Raw genomic sequence first — 17,575 nt, forward strand, 5'->3', positions numbered from 1 at the left:
GTACTGCTAGCTGTAGATGTCTGAATATAATTAGATCATGCTGGCAAGTTAGTTAAGTATGCATTTGATTACAGAGTCCCAAGGCTATATCCTGACGTGCTAGTCGGCTGGAATGCAGCTTAATGATGTTTCAATAAACGCTCCTGGTAATGTCGTAAAACTTGCCCAGAAACTATACAGATGTGGGCATTGTTCTTGATGAAAAGTGTGGAAATATTTCGCAGCAATTAGTTTATGGTTATTTTATTTTTTGTGAAAAACATGTGAAGTGTCCTTGGACAGACTGATGAATGGACATTATTTCCTGGGCATAGAAATAAGTATCCTTGTCATCATTATCAGCTATTACAGTATATATACTGCTGAATAAAGGACTCCCCAAACCATCACCATCTGTCAGTCCTACAATGCAAATATCCATCGAGCACCTGCACCCAAACTGGTTTTATCACTCCATCTGCGTGGTGGTTGTTTATTACAAACACATTACGTATCTATATACATATAAACGCCGAACTTTATCTGTGATGAACGCTGCACTTTCCGTCGTTTTCATGCAGGGGGCGCGTAGGTTTCAACGACGGAGGCGCACGGACAGACGTTCGATTACGTTGGAAATCGATCTGCAGACCGAGGCGATTCGGTGTCGATTCCCAGAATGGACGTGACACCCACCGACACGACTTTGCCATTTGTTTTGCAATGACGACGACAATTTCCCATTCTCCCCGCATACGCTTTCACAATCAACAAGTCGCAGGGACAGACGTTCTATTACGTTGGCAAGCGCACAACTTTATCTATCTTTCTATGGTGAATAATATAACACTTCTAAATGCGTCGTTCGTTTGCAAATGTTGTGACTTTCCTGCCCGAAGGCCGGAAATGTTTTTGTTCGGGCGCGCCGCAGGCCGACAGACCCAACATCACCATTGACTATTAAAATAACAAAGACATCATTGATACATTTGGCTCCATTGTATTAGTTTCACATGACAATGATACATTAGCCCGCATCAATCTTAACTTGAAAACAATAAAATGCAATGCACAACATGTTGTATGACAGCAAACACATGACATATTTTAAAATATTTTATTATTTTGTATGATTACTGATTGCAATGTGCCATGCACAGTATATGCAGGAAGGTACAGGTAACACCCCCAGAGTGGCCTCCAGACCCAACATCACCACTGACAGTATTAAAATAACAAAGACAACATTGATACCTTTGGCTCCATCTTATCAGTTGTTTGCATTGGCTTTCACATGACAATGATACATTAGCCCGCATCAGTCTTCATTTGAAAACAATAAAATGCAATGTACAACAGGTTGTATGACAGCACGGCAAAAGGTGCGCGGAAACAGGTTCGAATATTTACACTTTGCCAGTCCCCACACCGGCACCGAAATTATTACATTTGTTTTGGCAATAAGACAACTCCAGTCTCATTGGTCTGCATGGGGGGGGAGAGACTGTGTATCGTTATTTCACACCAAGGTCTGCCTTGGGTCCTCTCGACTCCAGCGAGAACCACAATTCGATTTTGGTGGACAACAGCAGCACGTCACAGCAAAAGTTAACTTTCATGTCAACAAAAATATGATGGTATCCATTTTATACAAGCCTGTCCAATGTGTTAGCTCCATTAAGGAACTATACAACCATGTGGATGTATGTTATCCTATCGATGAAACAAATATGATTGTGAACAAAAACCGTGCAGTTACAATCCCACGCTGTGTGCGGTGATCCGGAAGTGGTCACCATGCCACCATTAGGCCAGCTGACATGTACATTACAAAAAAACAAGTTGCTAAGTACTCGGCTTGTTTAAATAAAATATCGGCATTAATAACAATTTTCAAACACAATTTTAATTATTTATTCTACGATGTTTTCCCCCATTCAAAATACGGAAAGCATGGAAGGCAATAAATGCTCTCAAGGCCTAGAGGCTGAAAATTATGCGATCTCAAATCCACAGGAGTGCGACTCTAAATTGCACGATAAGAGCCCTCCCCGGTTAAATGACGTGGCCCACAGCCACATCAGCCGGCAGAAGCGGCGCTGGTGATGGCGGAACACGCCTGAGACCCACGCGCACAGCCCGGGTGCCGTCGTGCAAGTAGCAGTCGACACGGAATAATTGCGAGAACCTGCAAGTCCGCTGTAAACATCACTCGCCACCACACCGTCCACAAAGAGATGCCCCGTTTCAAGCATGCACGCGAACGTCATATCTCAAAAGTGCCGCAATACACCACGACTGTAACAGCTTATTATTAATTACAAAAAACACCGCTCGCCATCCTCCACCTTCCGCACACACGTTGGCAATGTTAGCCCAGTAGTCTCGTCAATATGCTACGGTTAAACGTCCCCAGACCATGCAACTGGGCTCAAGTGATCGGCTTGTGTATTTTTATTTATTCCAAGCTATGAGGCGAGGGTATATATTTGACTATAAAAGAACAAGCATAGCTGAATTTGGTAAAACCAAGAACGTAAACCGACACAAGTGCCTTTGTGTATCTCCCAGCACTGCACAGATCATACACATCACTGAAACCCAGTCATCTTCCAAAGGGAAACTTGGTCTGCAAACAAGGATTTAAAGATCATTTTAAATAAGTCCATGGCAAATATGCTGCAGACACAAACTTAAATTACGTGCATTATCAATTAAAGAATACGACAACTGACCTTTGCTTATTTACGCTGATGCAATGCTGTCCTTGTGAAGAGTCAAACTCCTAGGATCATAGAATTATCTGGGATTTTGCAAAAGTAAGCAAAGCGTATGGCTCCATCTATTGCGTGCAGATACACTGCAATAGGCAGTCTCTTCCAATGTGGTCCTCTAAGGGACATTGAATGATTTTCCGCTAAATAGATTTGATTATAAAAACGAATTCTATACGGTGTTTCGTGTTATTAAAGCCAACACTGTATGGCGGCTAATAAAAGGTCTCACAAACTCGACAGTAGTTTTAAATAAAGATTAAAATATTTTCACAAAGTTTTAATTATGCCAGGAGTAAGGCAAATAGTTGTATGACCCAACTGCCTATGCCAATTGACTACTGCACATGTAATTAACATCACCTTGGCAACATCTACGCAACAAATCTTGTAACATGTATTATCTTCCACAGGATATTACAAGCCCATCAGCCCAGCATTTGCAGTAATAATAATCGTAAACAGCTTAAATTAGCTAATCTTAACGATACCATAATTACAGCTGCGGCTAGTAGTTTTTGGTTGATGCTTAGAAATAATTCAAATACCGAATGAAATCGCAAGTGCCCGTTCTTGGCAAATACATGTTTGCGAGTTATATAACCGTATAAATCAGCACGTAACGTCCAATAACGCAGCCATATATTTCTGGAACAAATATCGAGTCGTCCGTCGTGATAGTGGCTTTGTTCTAAAGCTGCGCGCTTGCTACAGCACGAAGTAAAAACAAAAAAACAACAACAACCTAGTGCTTAGCTGCGCTATTCCTGGCGCGTAAAACAATCAGTTCCAGCGCCATGAGAATTTCGATCAGGCCCCACAAGGGCACCCAGGTGTAGTCGGCGGAGCTCCCGAGCAACTCCGCGTTGCCGGGTTGCGCGTTGCTGGAGCCAGGCAGGAGCAGAGCGCGCGGGCTGCCCCCTCCCTGCGCACGACACGGTGCGGTGCGGCTCGGCCAGGGTCAGCTCGTGAGGTCCAGGTTGCTGGAGCTGAGGCCCTTCGACTCCATCAGACTGTTATCCGGCTGCCAGGAACGCCACAGGGATTTGTGGTCAAAGAGAGGCGCGCAATGTAAAGATACACAAACACCCCGCTCTCCCCCGCCTACCCCACCCCCCCTAGCAATACGACGAGAAATTATCTCGATTTTGGGTTATGATTCCATGATATAGTTCGTTTCGTTTTGTTTACCACCTCTTTTGTATGTTCTTTTTTCTTTGGCATGTTTGCACAGTATAATGTGCTCCATTATCCGGAATGTAATGTTACATTCACATATGCGTTTCATAAATAATAAAAATATCCATTCCTAACTATATGACTCATCACTGCGTGGCCCATCAAACCCTGTCACCAGCACCATCTAACTCGAATGACCATGGTTCTCACCTGGAAGGTGACCTCCACAGTGGGCAGGTTGAGAGTGTTGAGCGAGCCTGCTCTCTTCATTCTACAAAACACGAGAGCTTGTGTCAACTACAACAACTTCCATACATATTTACGTAGCATATCATTGCAAGTGAATCTGGAGATGCTTTACAAAATAAAATAATACCATTCTAGTAAATGGGGGATGAGGAGGGGAAGCAACTCCATGGCAGGGATACAATAACTGTGGGGGGGGGGGGGGGGCTCTGCCCAATAAGGGCGCCACGGTGGGTAGGAGATGTTCATGACCTCGTCTGGTATGCAGGAGGTCGCGGGATCAATCCCGACCCTGACGCCTGCATTGTTGGAGTTTGCGTGTCTATCTCCCCGTGGTCGTGTGGATGTTTCTCTGGGTTCTCCGGTTTTACCCTCCACATTTAGAATAATGGATTCAGAGTATTTGGCTGCTATAAATTTCCAAATGATAAGCCACTTCGTTGAGCTATTATTAGTGGCCAGGTTGCTTCTGAAAAATATGTAAATAGCTTAGTGGGCTTTACCACGTAAAATAAAAATAGGAAAAGTAGAAATAGGTAAGTCTCAGGACATCCCCAGGAGGCCAGAGCCCATTCACGAGTCAAGGGAATCAGCCAGGAGCAGAGCGGACAAACAAGATCGCACCACACACGGATACACCCCTTAAAATGTGAAGTGTGCACACAAGCAGTGATTCTGGGGGGGGGGAGGGGGGGGATATTGACTTATTTTGATAATAACTTCATATCCTATTTTTATCTGGAAAAGATTTGAGTGTCAGGATTTTTTTCATAGGGTCCTGCATTTGGATGTTTGGTTAAACACATTTCGAGAAGTGTTTTGCTAGGTATTCTGAAACAGGATTACCCACAGAAAATCCACCACAAGTGGGGGAATAGCAATCATGGTCTTTCTATACAGGGGGGATTCATGAACTCATTTTTCGATTTAAAGCTTTCGTGACTGCAGGGATTCATCTTCTTGGTTCTTTCGGTAAAGTCACGTAGAAGAGAAGTAATAAAATAATAAAAATAAAATATAATAAAATAATTCTCACAACGTTTCTCCATTTGATGCTGCTAATCCTGCATAATGCACGGGCATAATGACTTTGAAAACCCCCTGCCCACCTCCTACGCATTTCACAAGTAGTACTAATCACATAGCTGCATTTCCCATAAATATGCTAAATTCCTCTTGATATGCAAATTATTTTGTCAAGGCGCCCTTCCCCCCTTTCAACCCAGCTTAAATATACGCTCCAAGCGTGGTGGTGTTTCATTCAGACGCTCTCTCCCCGACAGACCTGGTCTTCACCTGAGGACGGCTGCATGCGTTGTGGCCGAAACGTCGTGAGAATTATTTTATTATGTTTTATTTTTATTATTTCATGAACCCACTTACCATAACATCCATCCGGCTACATAGCTGTCCAGTGGGTTTGGTAGTTGCACACATCTCTACGTGATCCCCCAACCCTTGCCTCAAAAGTGCTTGACCACAGCGGTGCATCACCATGCCCGGCTTGCCGTACTGAAATTCCTTCGTTCGGTTTCACTTCTGAGTTTTATTTTACAAGCCAGAGTTGTGGATTGCACACACATAATATTCCCCCATTCGCATGCGCAAACCCTTCGTGCTCACAGAACGCTGCCACTCTCGAGGAGGACTTAAAACCCATTTGCTAGCAATTAAAACGCACCTGTGCGGATGCTTTTACCTGCCAGTTGACTCGCTCTCTGTGTGCTCGTAATACAACCTAATCAGCAGGCAGCGAACGAGTCAAACTATTAACAGATGTAAGCGTCGAGAAGGGTTTCACCCTCCAGAGGATGCCCTGGGACTTGGTGCTACCCTGGCCGCACCGGCTGTCGCTGGGGCTCGTTGTTGTTGGTGCTGGGCCCTGGTTTCTTAGTCCTGGGATGTGCCGCCGCAGCGTTGCTCACTGTCCTCTCCCTTCCTCCCTCGTCTGTCCTCTCCCTCCCTCGTCTGTCCGCTCCCCCTAGTCTCCCTGCACCGAACCTTTCCACCACCGCCACCCTCTTGTACCCTCATGTATTTTTGTGATATTTGTAAAGTGTCTTAAGATGAGGTTGATTTTCAATAGTACGTCATTAGAAAAGGTTGTTGTCGTTTAGGAGAAAGCGTAAATGTAATATTATTCAAACTATGTTTCTATTGATACTTAACTTTAATAAATTATGTTTACAATGCGCTGAATTACCGTATTATTCTTGAGTTGCAATATTAAATGGATATTTTTTGATCATTTGGTAAATTTCACGCTGTCATGTTGCCAATACTCTTGAAAATGAGTTGTGAAACCCATGTGTTTTTCTGTTTAAATTAAGTATGCTATGTTATAATCCTTTTTTTTTATCTTTAGAGGTGAAAATGAATCCGTAAATGCTGCGTTTAACCAAAATGTAGATTCAAATATAATCAGACCGAATTAGTGATCCACTCAATTAAAAATAGGTTGTACCACATGATGTAAATTCGGTTATTTTTTAACACTTGCCAAGTACAGTGCTTCTTCAAGTCCCCAAAAATGGCATCGCAATTGTTTAAAAACACGAATAGGCTCAGAATTCTAAGAGGACGTGATAAGATGGTGACAAATGGTTTGAGGAAGTGAGAGATTGTCAGATGTTTAGGACGTATTCTACAGTCTGAAAAAAACTATTACAATGTGTGATGGCGTGGGAATTGGTGAGAAACCATGAATTAATGGAAGGCATTTGATGTCAGATGGCATGGTATGATTTAGCATGGTATGGATGACATGGGTAGATTTAAGATGGCATGGGATGTGGGATGGTAAGAGATTCTAGATTTGAAGCTTTCGTGACTGCAAGGATTCATACTCTTAGTTTTTTCGGTAAAGTCACGTAGGTAAAAAATGAAATAAAAATTATTATTTTATTTCTATTATTACTTTTATGAATTTTAATTTCATTTTCTACCTACGTGACTTTACCGAAAAAACTAAAAGTATGGTAAGAGATGGCATGGGATGTGAGATGGTAAGAGATGGCATGGGATGATACTATATGGCACAAGATGGTATGGGATTATTAACGATGGTATCGGATGGCATGCGATTGGTGTGGCACAGTGTGAGATGGCATGGTATGGGATTAAATGAAATGTGATGGCAATATATGGTGTCGTATGGCATGGAATGGTGCGAGTATCATGAAGCATCATGGGTTGATTTTCGAAGGCATGAGTTGGCACGGGATGGCATTGGATGTCATGGGACTATGTGACAAGGGATCGGATGGTTGCCGGGAAGTGCGAGATGACACAGCATGGGATGAGTGTGGCCCAGCGCTCACCCCGAGTATTTGGGCTCGCTCCCATTGCTCTTGAGCTTGCGGACGAGCTTCTCGCTGCCTTTGCGGATCGTTTCCCGGATCTTACTGAAGGAGCCGCTGCGTCGCATGGTTCCGCTGCCATCCTGGAAACACGAGAGCCCTTACAGCAGAAGCAGCAGAAGCAGCAGAAGCAACAAGCACAGCTGCACCCGCGGCGCAGCAGCTAACACACATACACTGCATGCAGTGCTTTGACATGCAGTTGTATATACTAGGTACGGTCCACCAAGCTATATAGCTCTTTTTCAGAAGCAACCTGGCCACAACTGATACCCCAATGAAGTTGCTTATCACGTGGACATTTATAGCAGCCAAATACTCTAAGCGCGTGATGTTGATTCTAAATGTGGAAGGAAAAACCGGAGGACCCGGAGAAAAATACACGCGACCACGGGAAGAACATGCAAACTTCAAATATAGAGGCGTCAGAGTCGGGATCGAACCCACGACCTCCTGCATACCAGGCAAGGGAATTAACATCTCGTCACTGCAGTGCTCCTCATCAGCTCATGATTATCTGTTGCCACCAGTGCCGTCAATTCTCTGCTCCACAACGTATTTATTTTTCCCTCCGCCTATGACCAACATCTATAAATACCGTGAAGCGTACAGTTTCTCTAAAGGGACGTACGAGGGTCTATTTCACCACCACCAAAAAAATAGTCACATAAAAGGCCCAGCAGCAGCGCATGGACTCTACGGACCAACATCTTCCAGTCTCATGGGGAGCATGTGACCCTGTTAAACGAATGCCGCTGGTTTGCCCGATGTTATAGGCCAGAGTCCTCCAGGAAAACCACTGGGGCTGTTCAGCACAGGACAGCAACATAAAAACAAACTAATGCCCAAATCAATGTGGTCCTCATCAAAGATTTAAAGAAGCCTACACACATCTAAATGACCTTTCACCACATCCACAGGAATGTCCCCAACCCCATCAAGCAGCGTTGAGTCTGGATAATGCTTGGATGGGTGACCACCATGCATGACAGGCCGTCATAGGCAGCTGCCAGCTGTGCTACACGGCGATCAGCAGAGGTAACGAAGCACAATCCTTCGTTGTACTGTATGTCTGTGCTCCCCACCTTCACAAACCCACACTGGCCAGTTTGGTGAAGTACGTTTGCTCAATCAACCACCCTGGTGCACGTCAAGTCGAAAGGTCCACATCCAGCAGTTGATTGAGTGAAGGACGGTACATGTACACACAGCTGAATGAGAGCCAGATGTCTCGTTGCAAGACCAGCGGTGTTTCACTTGTGTTCTAATCAGGGGCATCGATTGAATCTTTTGTTACTCGTATCTACGACCCCTGTGACACAGAACATCTCCAGGGTCGAACCGTCCAGTGCCCAAACGAGGAAAATCAAGGCTGTGCTTCAATACCGGTCAATACCGTTAAAAATACTCGACATAATGTTCCGTGCAACCTAACACCACGGCGTGACGCGATGTCCAGCGCCAGGGTTTTGAACGGCTCAAACTCCAGCAGCGTCCAATTTTTACTGCAAAACAATATCGGGATTCTGCTGCAATGTCACAGGCGACAGGATGAAATGTCGTCGACGGCGCTGGGGCAGTGGGCGGGGTTGTTGGGTGGAAGTTTATTTACGACTCGGATCAATGGCACGCGACCAGGAATGACTCGGCGGGGAGCACTATCAGCGGAAACTTCCCAATGGCGGAATACACGACACGGGTCGCAAGGTATGCGGGTCCTGCATGCATCTGCTGGCAGTACAAGATGCGTGGCATGTAACGACGTACCAAATTTAATCGATTCTTATAACCGGGATACACGCACTGCATCACTTGTGTGGAAGAATCCATTAGGATTTGTGCAAATGACATACCAAGGTTACGTTTAGGTTAGTGGAGCAAATAAATTTGTTAAAATAAGATAGAAAAGATTCTGATACTATCGAGACGTTAAAAAGGATATGAAAAAGAACTGATTCCTGAATCGAATCATGACCCCAAAAGGTCACAGTTCACCAAATTAGTGAGAGGGCGAACCGTTACATGGCTACAAAAACACTACTGCTCTGACAAACATCGTTGCCGACAATCAGAATTGGTTTTGGAGCTCACGGGATGCTCCGATGGGCACTACATAAGCACAGACGGAAAAATGGTGAGAGACGTTTGGGATGGGGCACTAACGATTGGCCTCTGCGCTATTTTTCACAGCAGCAGGAGTATTTAAAACTACACTGCCACCAGAAGTCTTTATTTACAGAGCTGCACTTGTGCACAGCTGATAATTATGGTACGCTGCCATTCCTTATCACAGGGTGTTACTTTTCAATGTCGAGGCCAGAGCACAGATCACGCCTGCCCCTCAAAGTGCCGAGTGAAAATGCAGTATGGCAGGAAACTTTCGGAAGGAAAGGAGGAAGGACTCACAAGACGCGCGCACGCACGCACACACACACGACGTACACAAATAAGAGGGACAAAGACAGGGTGAGCCTATCGGATGAGTCTTTATTGAGTTTGAAAAGAATCACTGGTGCAGAGTGCAGACTCGACGGCTACACAAGGCAATCGAAAGCGCCGTGATACGGGAGGGGCGGCCCGAGCCCGCTATTTACAGAGACACTCTGGAGACTCGGGGGGCAACCGCTGGTCGGAGTATGCGGTCCCAACAGTCGCGTAACTATCCAGTGTGCAGAAGGTGCAACTGCATCGAGGACCAACCACGCATCAGGCTACGAAGAGCTGGGGGGGGGGGGGAATTTGACAGGGAGCACCCCCTCCAGCTCCCTCCCCCCGATCCACCAATTGAATTCCTTGCACCCAGGCCCATGCCGACCACGCTACGCCACTCTTCCAATAATTTGGGGGATTTGTTCGAAACACAACAGAACCACTGAGGATTGGGGGGCGGGAAGGGGTGGGGTCAATGGCTTTTCGCTGTACAAAGATAAATATTTGCCTGTCCCGGTGCTTTGCACCCAAATCCCCAAACCAAGTGAGAGCACGGCAAACGTCAGAGTCAAAGCAACGCGGGTCCCAAACCCTGGGCGTCGAAAGCACGTGCGGGTTGGGGTTTTATTTTCCAAATGTATCATGTGAAAAAAATGTCCCAGTGATATAGATTTTTGTATGCAGATCTTCCTGCATTGAGAGATACTCGAAATTGGATTGCACTGCTCCTCTGTTGCTGGTGCGAGACGGTGAATTCGCAGTGGATAAGTTAATCACTTTTACTGCTTTTTTGTACTGCTTTTAACCATTCGGAGATGGCGAAACGGTATGGCCCACAAAAGTCACTGTGTGTCCCTCGGAGAATATTTGGACGCTACCAAGTGACGAACACGACAGAATCAGACTTGCGATTACACTTTCTGTACTTTTTCCTGGGCATCTTTGCCCAAACAAAATAAAACATTGCAATTAAAAAGTTTCTGCTTTAATCGTTGGGCCTCAAAAGTACATTCTGCTTTTACATGAAGTCACGCAGAATATTTAAAATCTGAGCAACACTTGACAGCATACACACGATTAACAGTGATTCAGACAACCAGCCCACACAGCTACATGGCCTTCTGCATGCAACCGAGAAAGTTCCTGGCACCGCCTTAAACGCCTCCCTGCTCAGTTGACCATGGGGTGGCAATCATCTCCAACGGCGGTGGGAATTCCATATTCCTATGACAAGTATTGATATAACCATAGAAAATACAGCTGTTGGCTTTCTTTCACCAAGAATTACTCATTTTACCAACGTCCCCTCCGCCCTCTCAAAGTGATGACGGTTCATGGTGATGACTTGATGACTTGTATTGCAGTCCTGTAGTTCTGCCTAGGCACGAGCCAAAGGGGCAATATTTTATTTAAAAATGATCATCACTGCTAAACGTAGCGCTCTTAGAAAGATCAAGTTCAGCGGGTGGCAGGTTGAATTACCTTGACGTTTGGTAGAAGCCTGCATAGTAACTGTATTCTCCAGATTATAAGATGCACTTTTTTAACCCTGTATTTTAAAGCAAATTTTTTGGGTGTGTCCTATCATCCGGTAAGGGTGTGCATGTGTGACCAGATTTCTAAAACTGTATTGATGCCAAGCACAAGTTTTGGGTGTGTCTTACTTTCCAGAGCATCTTGTAATCTGGGGAATATGGCAGTAGGGGTGGAATGATGTATCGAGTCATCAACTAAAAACGATTTTTAAGTTGACAATACAATAAAAGAATCACGTGCGCAAGAATCAACGGTTCTAGATTCGTATATGTTGTAATGGGTTCACATTACCCCTGCAGCCACTAGAGAAGCTACCATTCACCACAATGCTTCATTATTGTTTCCCTGAATCGAACCGCAAATCTGAATCACAACCCGGAATCACGCCAGTTCATTGTATCGTCATGGGGGGGGGGAACCGTTTGACCCCTGATGATATACTAATTTTCACCACAACAAACATCGCTAAATGACCGCAGTGTGGAAACACCTAACAAGGCTCATCCTCCATGAGCTTGTGAAGTCCAACTCGAAGCATGTGATATACAGGAAAAAGCCGCGCGTGTGGCTTTGAACGTCTGGCAGTGTCTCGTACACGATTTCGCTTTTCAACTCGCATCGTCTGGAGCACAACTGAGTTATGGTACAGGACGCCGCGGTTTGGCTATACACGAGTACGTGAGAATAAGAAACGAAAGAAACCAAAAACTCAAGTTGTCGCCTAATGCGGAACCGGTCAATGTTTAACTCCCTACTCGTATCAAGGCAATGCGTTTATCCGAAAAACGCACGTTTTTATTATTATTTTTTTTTACGATCGTGGGCGGCGGTTTGACGCGCGTTCTGTACAGGGAGGGCGTCCGGAGAGGGGGGGGAATGAAAGGCGGCGGAGGATGAGGAGTAGGAGGAGAAGATTGAGGAGGAGGCTCCTCGCACGGAGGGAGGACACGCACACACAGAGTCGGGATAGCGCGCGCTAGGCCTGTCGGGAGAGAGAAACACAGAAGAGGCAGCGGTCAGCACAGGGCGGGACCCACGGCACAGCAATTGCATGGCAGGAGAGCAATAGCTAGGCTGAGATGCCCCATCTCTGGGGGGGAGGGGTGAGGGGCAGCTGTCCCATTGTTGCCATGTCAGAATATTTCACTCCCAAGTCCAGAGGCCCTCTGTCTCTGTATTCAGTGATGTTTATAGATGTTTTTGGAAAGTTATGAGAACCCAAATCACGTGATGATGGTGTTCATTTCCATATAATTTCCATTGAAAATGCTCCAATGTCTTAATTATCCACAGATTGCCAAGAGAAAATCGCCAAGCGAACGTGTTTCAGCCATTTCATAAAGGTGGCAATGTAAGCTGGAAATAAGTCTCATTGACCAATAAACAATATATTGTTTCCGTATGCTAAGTTATACCAATTCAACGGAATATGACAAATACAATTTTACCCTTAAAATAAATATGAATAGATTTTTTTTACAGCAACCAGAAGCGGCAAGCAGAAGCCAGCGGGGGGGGTTAGTAGCAGAGGGTAAAGGAGCCGCACGTGTGCAAGCAGGCCGGGGCTTGCGGCCATTAGCGGCGTCGCTTGACGGAACGGCTTCGACTGCTACTTACCCCATTCCACTCGACGCCCATACTGACCTCCTCCCCGCCATCGCGGCCGCTCTCATACTTGACGGTGACGTTGTCGACGTTGAGGCTCTCGCGGCTACGCCGCTTGTCCTGCTCACCATCATTCAGGATGTCAGCCACACGCGGCTGGCGGATCACGTCCACACCCTGTGGGGGGGCAGGGGGTGGCGGAGAAGGGGCGGGGGCGTCAATTACAATTAGTCGCACCACTTTCTCTTGCAGAGTGCTGGCCTTAATATATGGCTGTTAACAGTGCTTGTTGCCAGGTGGACGGGTGGCTCAGAGGTCAGTGTACTTAGCTGACCCAACTGAGAACCTGCGGCTCGAATCCAGGTTTTAATCACCTGTGATTAAACCAAAATCTCAGGTGTTGTGGAGTTGATGGCCTCAGGTCACTATTGACTGCGTGAAAAAGCCAAACACATTCAATGTATTCCTGCACTTAATTTGGCTGAATTCCAGATCTGCAAACTTAGCCATTTTGACTGTCACGTGATGAACAGTGCTCTCATATGGCAGAGCAGGTGGGAATGTGTTCCCCTCTAACTGTGTGGACCAAGTCACAGAGGTAGCTCTGTGGGTATTTGCTTCTGCGGGCTGTTCTCTAACACGAAGGATTGCACTGCTGTGCAAAAGATCGGTATGGATTATCTCATGACACAAAATTTATTGCACAATTGGGATAAAATTATCCTTTTTTTTAAAGAAACATACATAACCAGCCAAACACAATTAACTCAACGGAGCTTTGCGAAAATGGACGACGTGTGGGGCATTTGCACTAGTTTGGCGGCGGCGGCGCCGTCACGCACACTTAAAACTAATACATCATTCAATGCTAACTACACAGGACCACAGTTTTCACAGCAAAAAACTACGAAGCGGTCAGGGAATAAAAGAGCGTGGAATGCGATGCGGCGTCACGACGCAGCCGACTGGGATTTACTGACCTGGCGTAAGCTCAGTGGGTAAATCACAGCGGAGTGGCAAAGTATATTTTTCCCTCCAAGTGTCTAATCTTGCTTAGTCAGAGGTAATTATTTCAGCAGCAGTAACAATTAACAATTAATTAGCACATGGTTCAATGCTGGGGGGGTGGGGGGGGCGGTGGAGATTTACTGCCAACAGCCAGGCAGATTTTTTTTTCATGTGCGTAGCTCGGCGCCAGCCGTAACAAGACGTTGATGCGCTGACCCGAAATGAACTTCTGCCGAGGGACTCATCTCGTCGCTTACATTGGTGAGCGAGAGTGCCTGCTGAAGGAAAACTGTCACTCTTCTGATAACGGCCCACAAGAGCGGAACGGCAACAGGGCCGGGTACTACTTGCTCTCCTGCTCGTCTCATTTACCCGACGTCGAAACGTGACCAACCGCAAGATCACAGGAGGGGGCATGAGCTCTGAGCAGGCTTCAGCCTCCGTGACCAACTCAACAGCACGCGACTCCCCCAGGTCTACATTATACACGATGTGTACATACGTGTGTTGAACTTCTTTCGCACCGTACATAGCTGTGGAATCTCAAGGATTACCATTAGCAGCGGTGTACAGAATACGTGCCAAAAATGTTCTGCTTGTCACCGTTGACAGACACTCTCTTTTAACTTAAGCTCACACGCACAATCAGCCATTGTTTTGGGCCATCGTCCTTATTTATAATGAGGACAGAGAGGGAAGGCAGAAGACTGGGTCAGAGTTGTTGGAAACATGAAATTACGACGCGTTGTCTTCAAAGGCACCACTGTGCAAAGCAAATTCTAAATCAAACCCTGATGGTACATGGATAGCTGTCCGTGAATGCACATTGGCTTGCAACCATTTTGAAATTAACATTAATTTATTAAGATTATTATTCATGGATAATAGTAATAATTTATTGACAACATACTTAATATTTTAATTAAAAAATTCACTTGTCCTCCTCCGGTGAATGGTATCGATGGTGCGTGTAACAATTCGCCCACTGAGCGGCGTGAGGAAATTCCACAACTTGGAGCCACAGTTGGATAAAACAATCCATTATTTTTCTCGACTCATCTGTCTCGCCAGCGATGCGTGCCTTGTTTTATCACGTCTCCCTCGCTTATAGTCTACCTCATACGTTACCTTCTCATTTGTATTGACTGTTTCATGTGAACTGTTTGCACAAGTACACATTTGGCACAGAGTCTGCATAGAATTTGCATTAATCAAAATAACATGAAGCATGGTTTAACAATTCCGAGTGCTTTGGAGGACTTTGAATTGACAAAGGCCTATAAATCACTGACACGACTCGACGCATGCATCATGGTGAAACAATCGCCCTGAATCGGTGAACCTCGACTTGCTTAGTATCGGCAATAAGTCGGCAAGAACACATACCGATCTACGGGTTCAGGAGGACCAGGGTTGTCACGAGGACCGGTGCGTGAGAATTGATACACTATGCAGACCGATTCAAGCGCCACAAGAAGCGCAGTTGCTTACGCTGTCCTGCTGCTGCGGCGCGCGCGTGGGAGAGACGCAGGTGTGACAACAAAACAAGGGGTCAACGCTGCAACAGTAAAACTCTCACGTGACTCAAGTCTGCCAGCGGCAGGGATGTGATTTGTTTGTTAGTCTTCTGGCAGCGGGTATGTGCTGGTAGAGCTGAAGGAAGCGTGCTAATCGCGAGTTCGACCAGATTATTCGTGATCTGCAATTCGTCTATAACCATCAACGCTAACGTCCAGGGTACAACTGATATTGGGAGATTGGAGGGAGTTGCGATGAGACTACTTGGGGGGGGAGGGGTGGGGTATTGCTGGAGTGAAGTCGAATCCCTTGTTATCAAAGTCAACGGTGAGATAACAAGCAGACTGTGAACTCGGGGGGGGGGGGGGGGGGGTAGGGATTGGTTAGAAACAAGTAGACCGAGGTGGTCACGCCGTGGTTTATGAGCTGCAGATGAAAGAAGGATCAATAGAATAATGGAGATGAATGAAGAGCCGAGGGGAAGAGCCCCGACAAGACGGAGAGAGATGGGGCTAATGAAGGCCTGAGTGGGAAAGGAATTGCTATGGAGGGCTAAACAACGGGCAGCAGGAGAGAATTTGCATTCTTTGACGGTGGGATTGAGGGGTAGGGTGGCAGATAGAATATCCATTTTATTTTGTTTCAGCCACGGAATCATTTGCATGCATGACCTGGGTTGCGATTGTTGACGTGCTGCGACGATCGTATCTTGCACGAGATATTTGAATGCAGGGCAAGTGGGACTGCGCGACATGTTTGAACGGCTGGGGTGGGTAAGAGATAAGGATGTAAGTTTGAAAAAACAGGTGAGATAAGGGATACGTTTGAATAGTGGACGAATAAGATACACGGACGAGATGACTGAACGCAGGGGCGAGAGCGGGGCCCTGTGTGAATGCGGAACGTTTTGAGTGCTGGGTGAGCGAGAGAAGAGAGACGACCCGCTGTGGCGTGGCCGTGCCCCGGTGGTGCGTGTACCTGGCGACGGGAGCGAGCGGCGCACTCCTCTAGGGTCTCGGCCGCCTCCAGCTTGCCCTGCCGCCGGTAGAGAGCGCTGAGGTTCTTCAGCGTCGTGCCCACCGTGGGGCTGCACCACCACCACAATAAACACACAGTCACGGTCACCACAATGCTACTGCCAAAGCCACACACCAGAGTTCAGTCATTTCTGTTAGCCTCGGTTTCTTGAGCAGTCGTTGACAGGTTCCCCGGTTCTGTTATCAATACCAGAGTTTAGTCACTTCGGGCCAACTCAGCTTCTTGAGCAGCCGCCGTCACGCTAACAATACACGAACGTTAATTCTAGATTTGAAGCTTTAGTGACTGCAAGGATTCATATTCTTAGGTTTTTTCGGTAAAGTCATGTAGGTAAAAAATTAAAATTAATAAAAGTAAAATAAAATAAAAAAATAAAATAAAAAAAGATTTTTATTTTCTTTTTATTTTACTTTTATTCATTTAAATTTTATTTTTTTTCCTACGTGACTTTACCGAAAAAACCTAAGAACACGAACGTTAAGTTCAGGCTGATGAACCAACCAGGACAAGAGAGAATTAACACACAACCAAGAGGGTACAAAACGAGACTTAAAATAATAAATTTGCGTCCCAAATTGCGAGCCCATCAATTGGTAAGGGGGTGGAATGGAGAGAAGTCTGAAGGCCATCTCACCTGTCCACCTTGCAGGCCTTGTACCAACTCCCGTACTCCCCATAGGGAGGACTCTCCTTGTGCTTGCCCTATGCACGTACACACGGACAAGCACACACAAGCATGGATAAGAGTACGCACGCATGCACACGCTCGCACACACAGGGCTACACACAATCGGGCAACAAGCTCAAAGCGGATTCAACTATGTGTAACAATGAAATATACATTCATAGACTTACTTTTTAACGTTTCAAAAGGTTGATATTTAACATTTATAGCAACATTAT

General features: G+C 45.8%; 1 protein-coding gene across 5 annotated transcripts in view; it reads right to left on the reverse strand.

Annotated features, from left to right (window-relative positions):
- Positions 1-1,082: 1,082 nt before the first annotated feature.
- The window catches only part of LOC144720001 (kinesin light chain 1-like), a 55,570-nt gene continuing 39,077 nt past the window's right edge, over positions 1,083-17,575 (reverse strand). For 2 of the 5 annotated variants that reach the window (XM_078596407.1, XM_078596408.1), the window contains exons 12-17: positions 17,307-17,374; positions 16,613-16,721; positions 13,121-13,285; positions 7,499-7,620; positions 4,143-4,203; positions 1,083-3,777 (exon numbers count right to left, since the gene is read on the reverse strand). In XM_078596407.1, the coding sequence (XP_078452533.1) occupies positions 3,715-3,777; positions 4,143-4,203; positions 7,499-7,620; positions 13,121-13,285; positions 16,613-16,721; positions 17,307-17,374 (588 nt within the window). In that variant the 3' untranslated portion in view covers positions 1,083-3,714. Of the gene's footprint in view, positions 3,778-4,142; positions 4,204-7,498; positions 7,621-10,004; positions 12,486-13,120; positions 13,286-16,612; positions 16,722-17,306; positions 17,375-17,575 lie in introns of those variants that run through there. The other 3 variants (XM_078596409.1, XM_078596411.1, XM_078596410.1) reach the window with 3 other exon arrangements.

The sequence above is a fragment of the Lampetra planeri genome, chromosome 7 (genome assembly GCF_965212315.1).
Source record: "Lampetra planeri chromosome 7, kcLamPlan1.2.h2, whole genome shotgun sequence".
Classification (NCBI taxonomy): domain Eukaryota; kingdom Metazoa; phylum Chordata; class Hyperoartia; order Petromyzontiformes; family Petromyzontidae; genus Lampetra; species Lampetra planeri.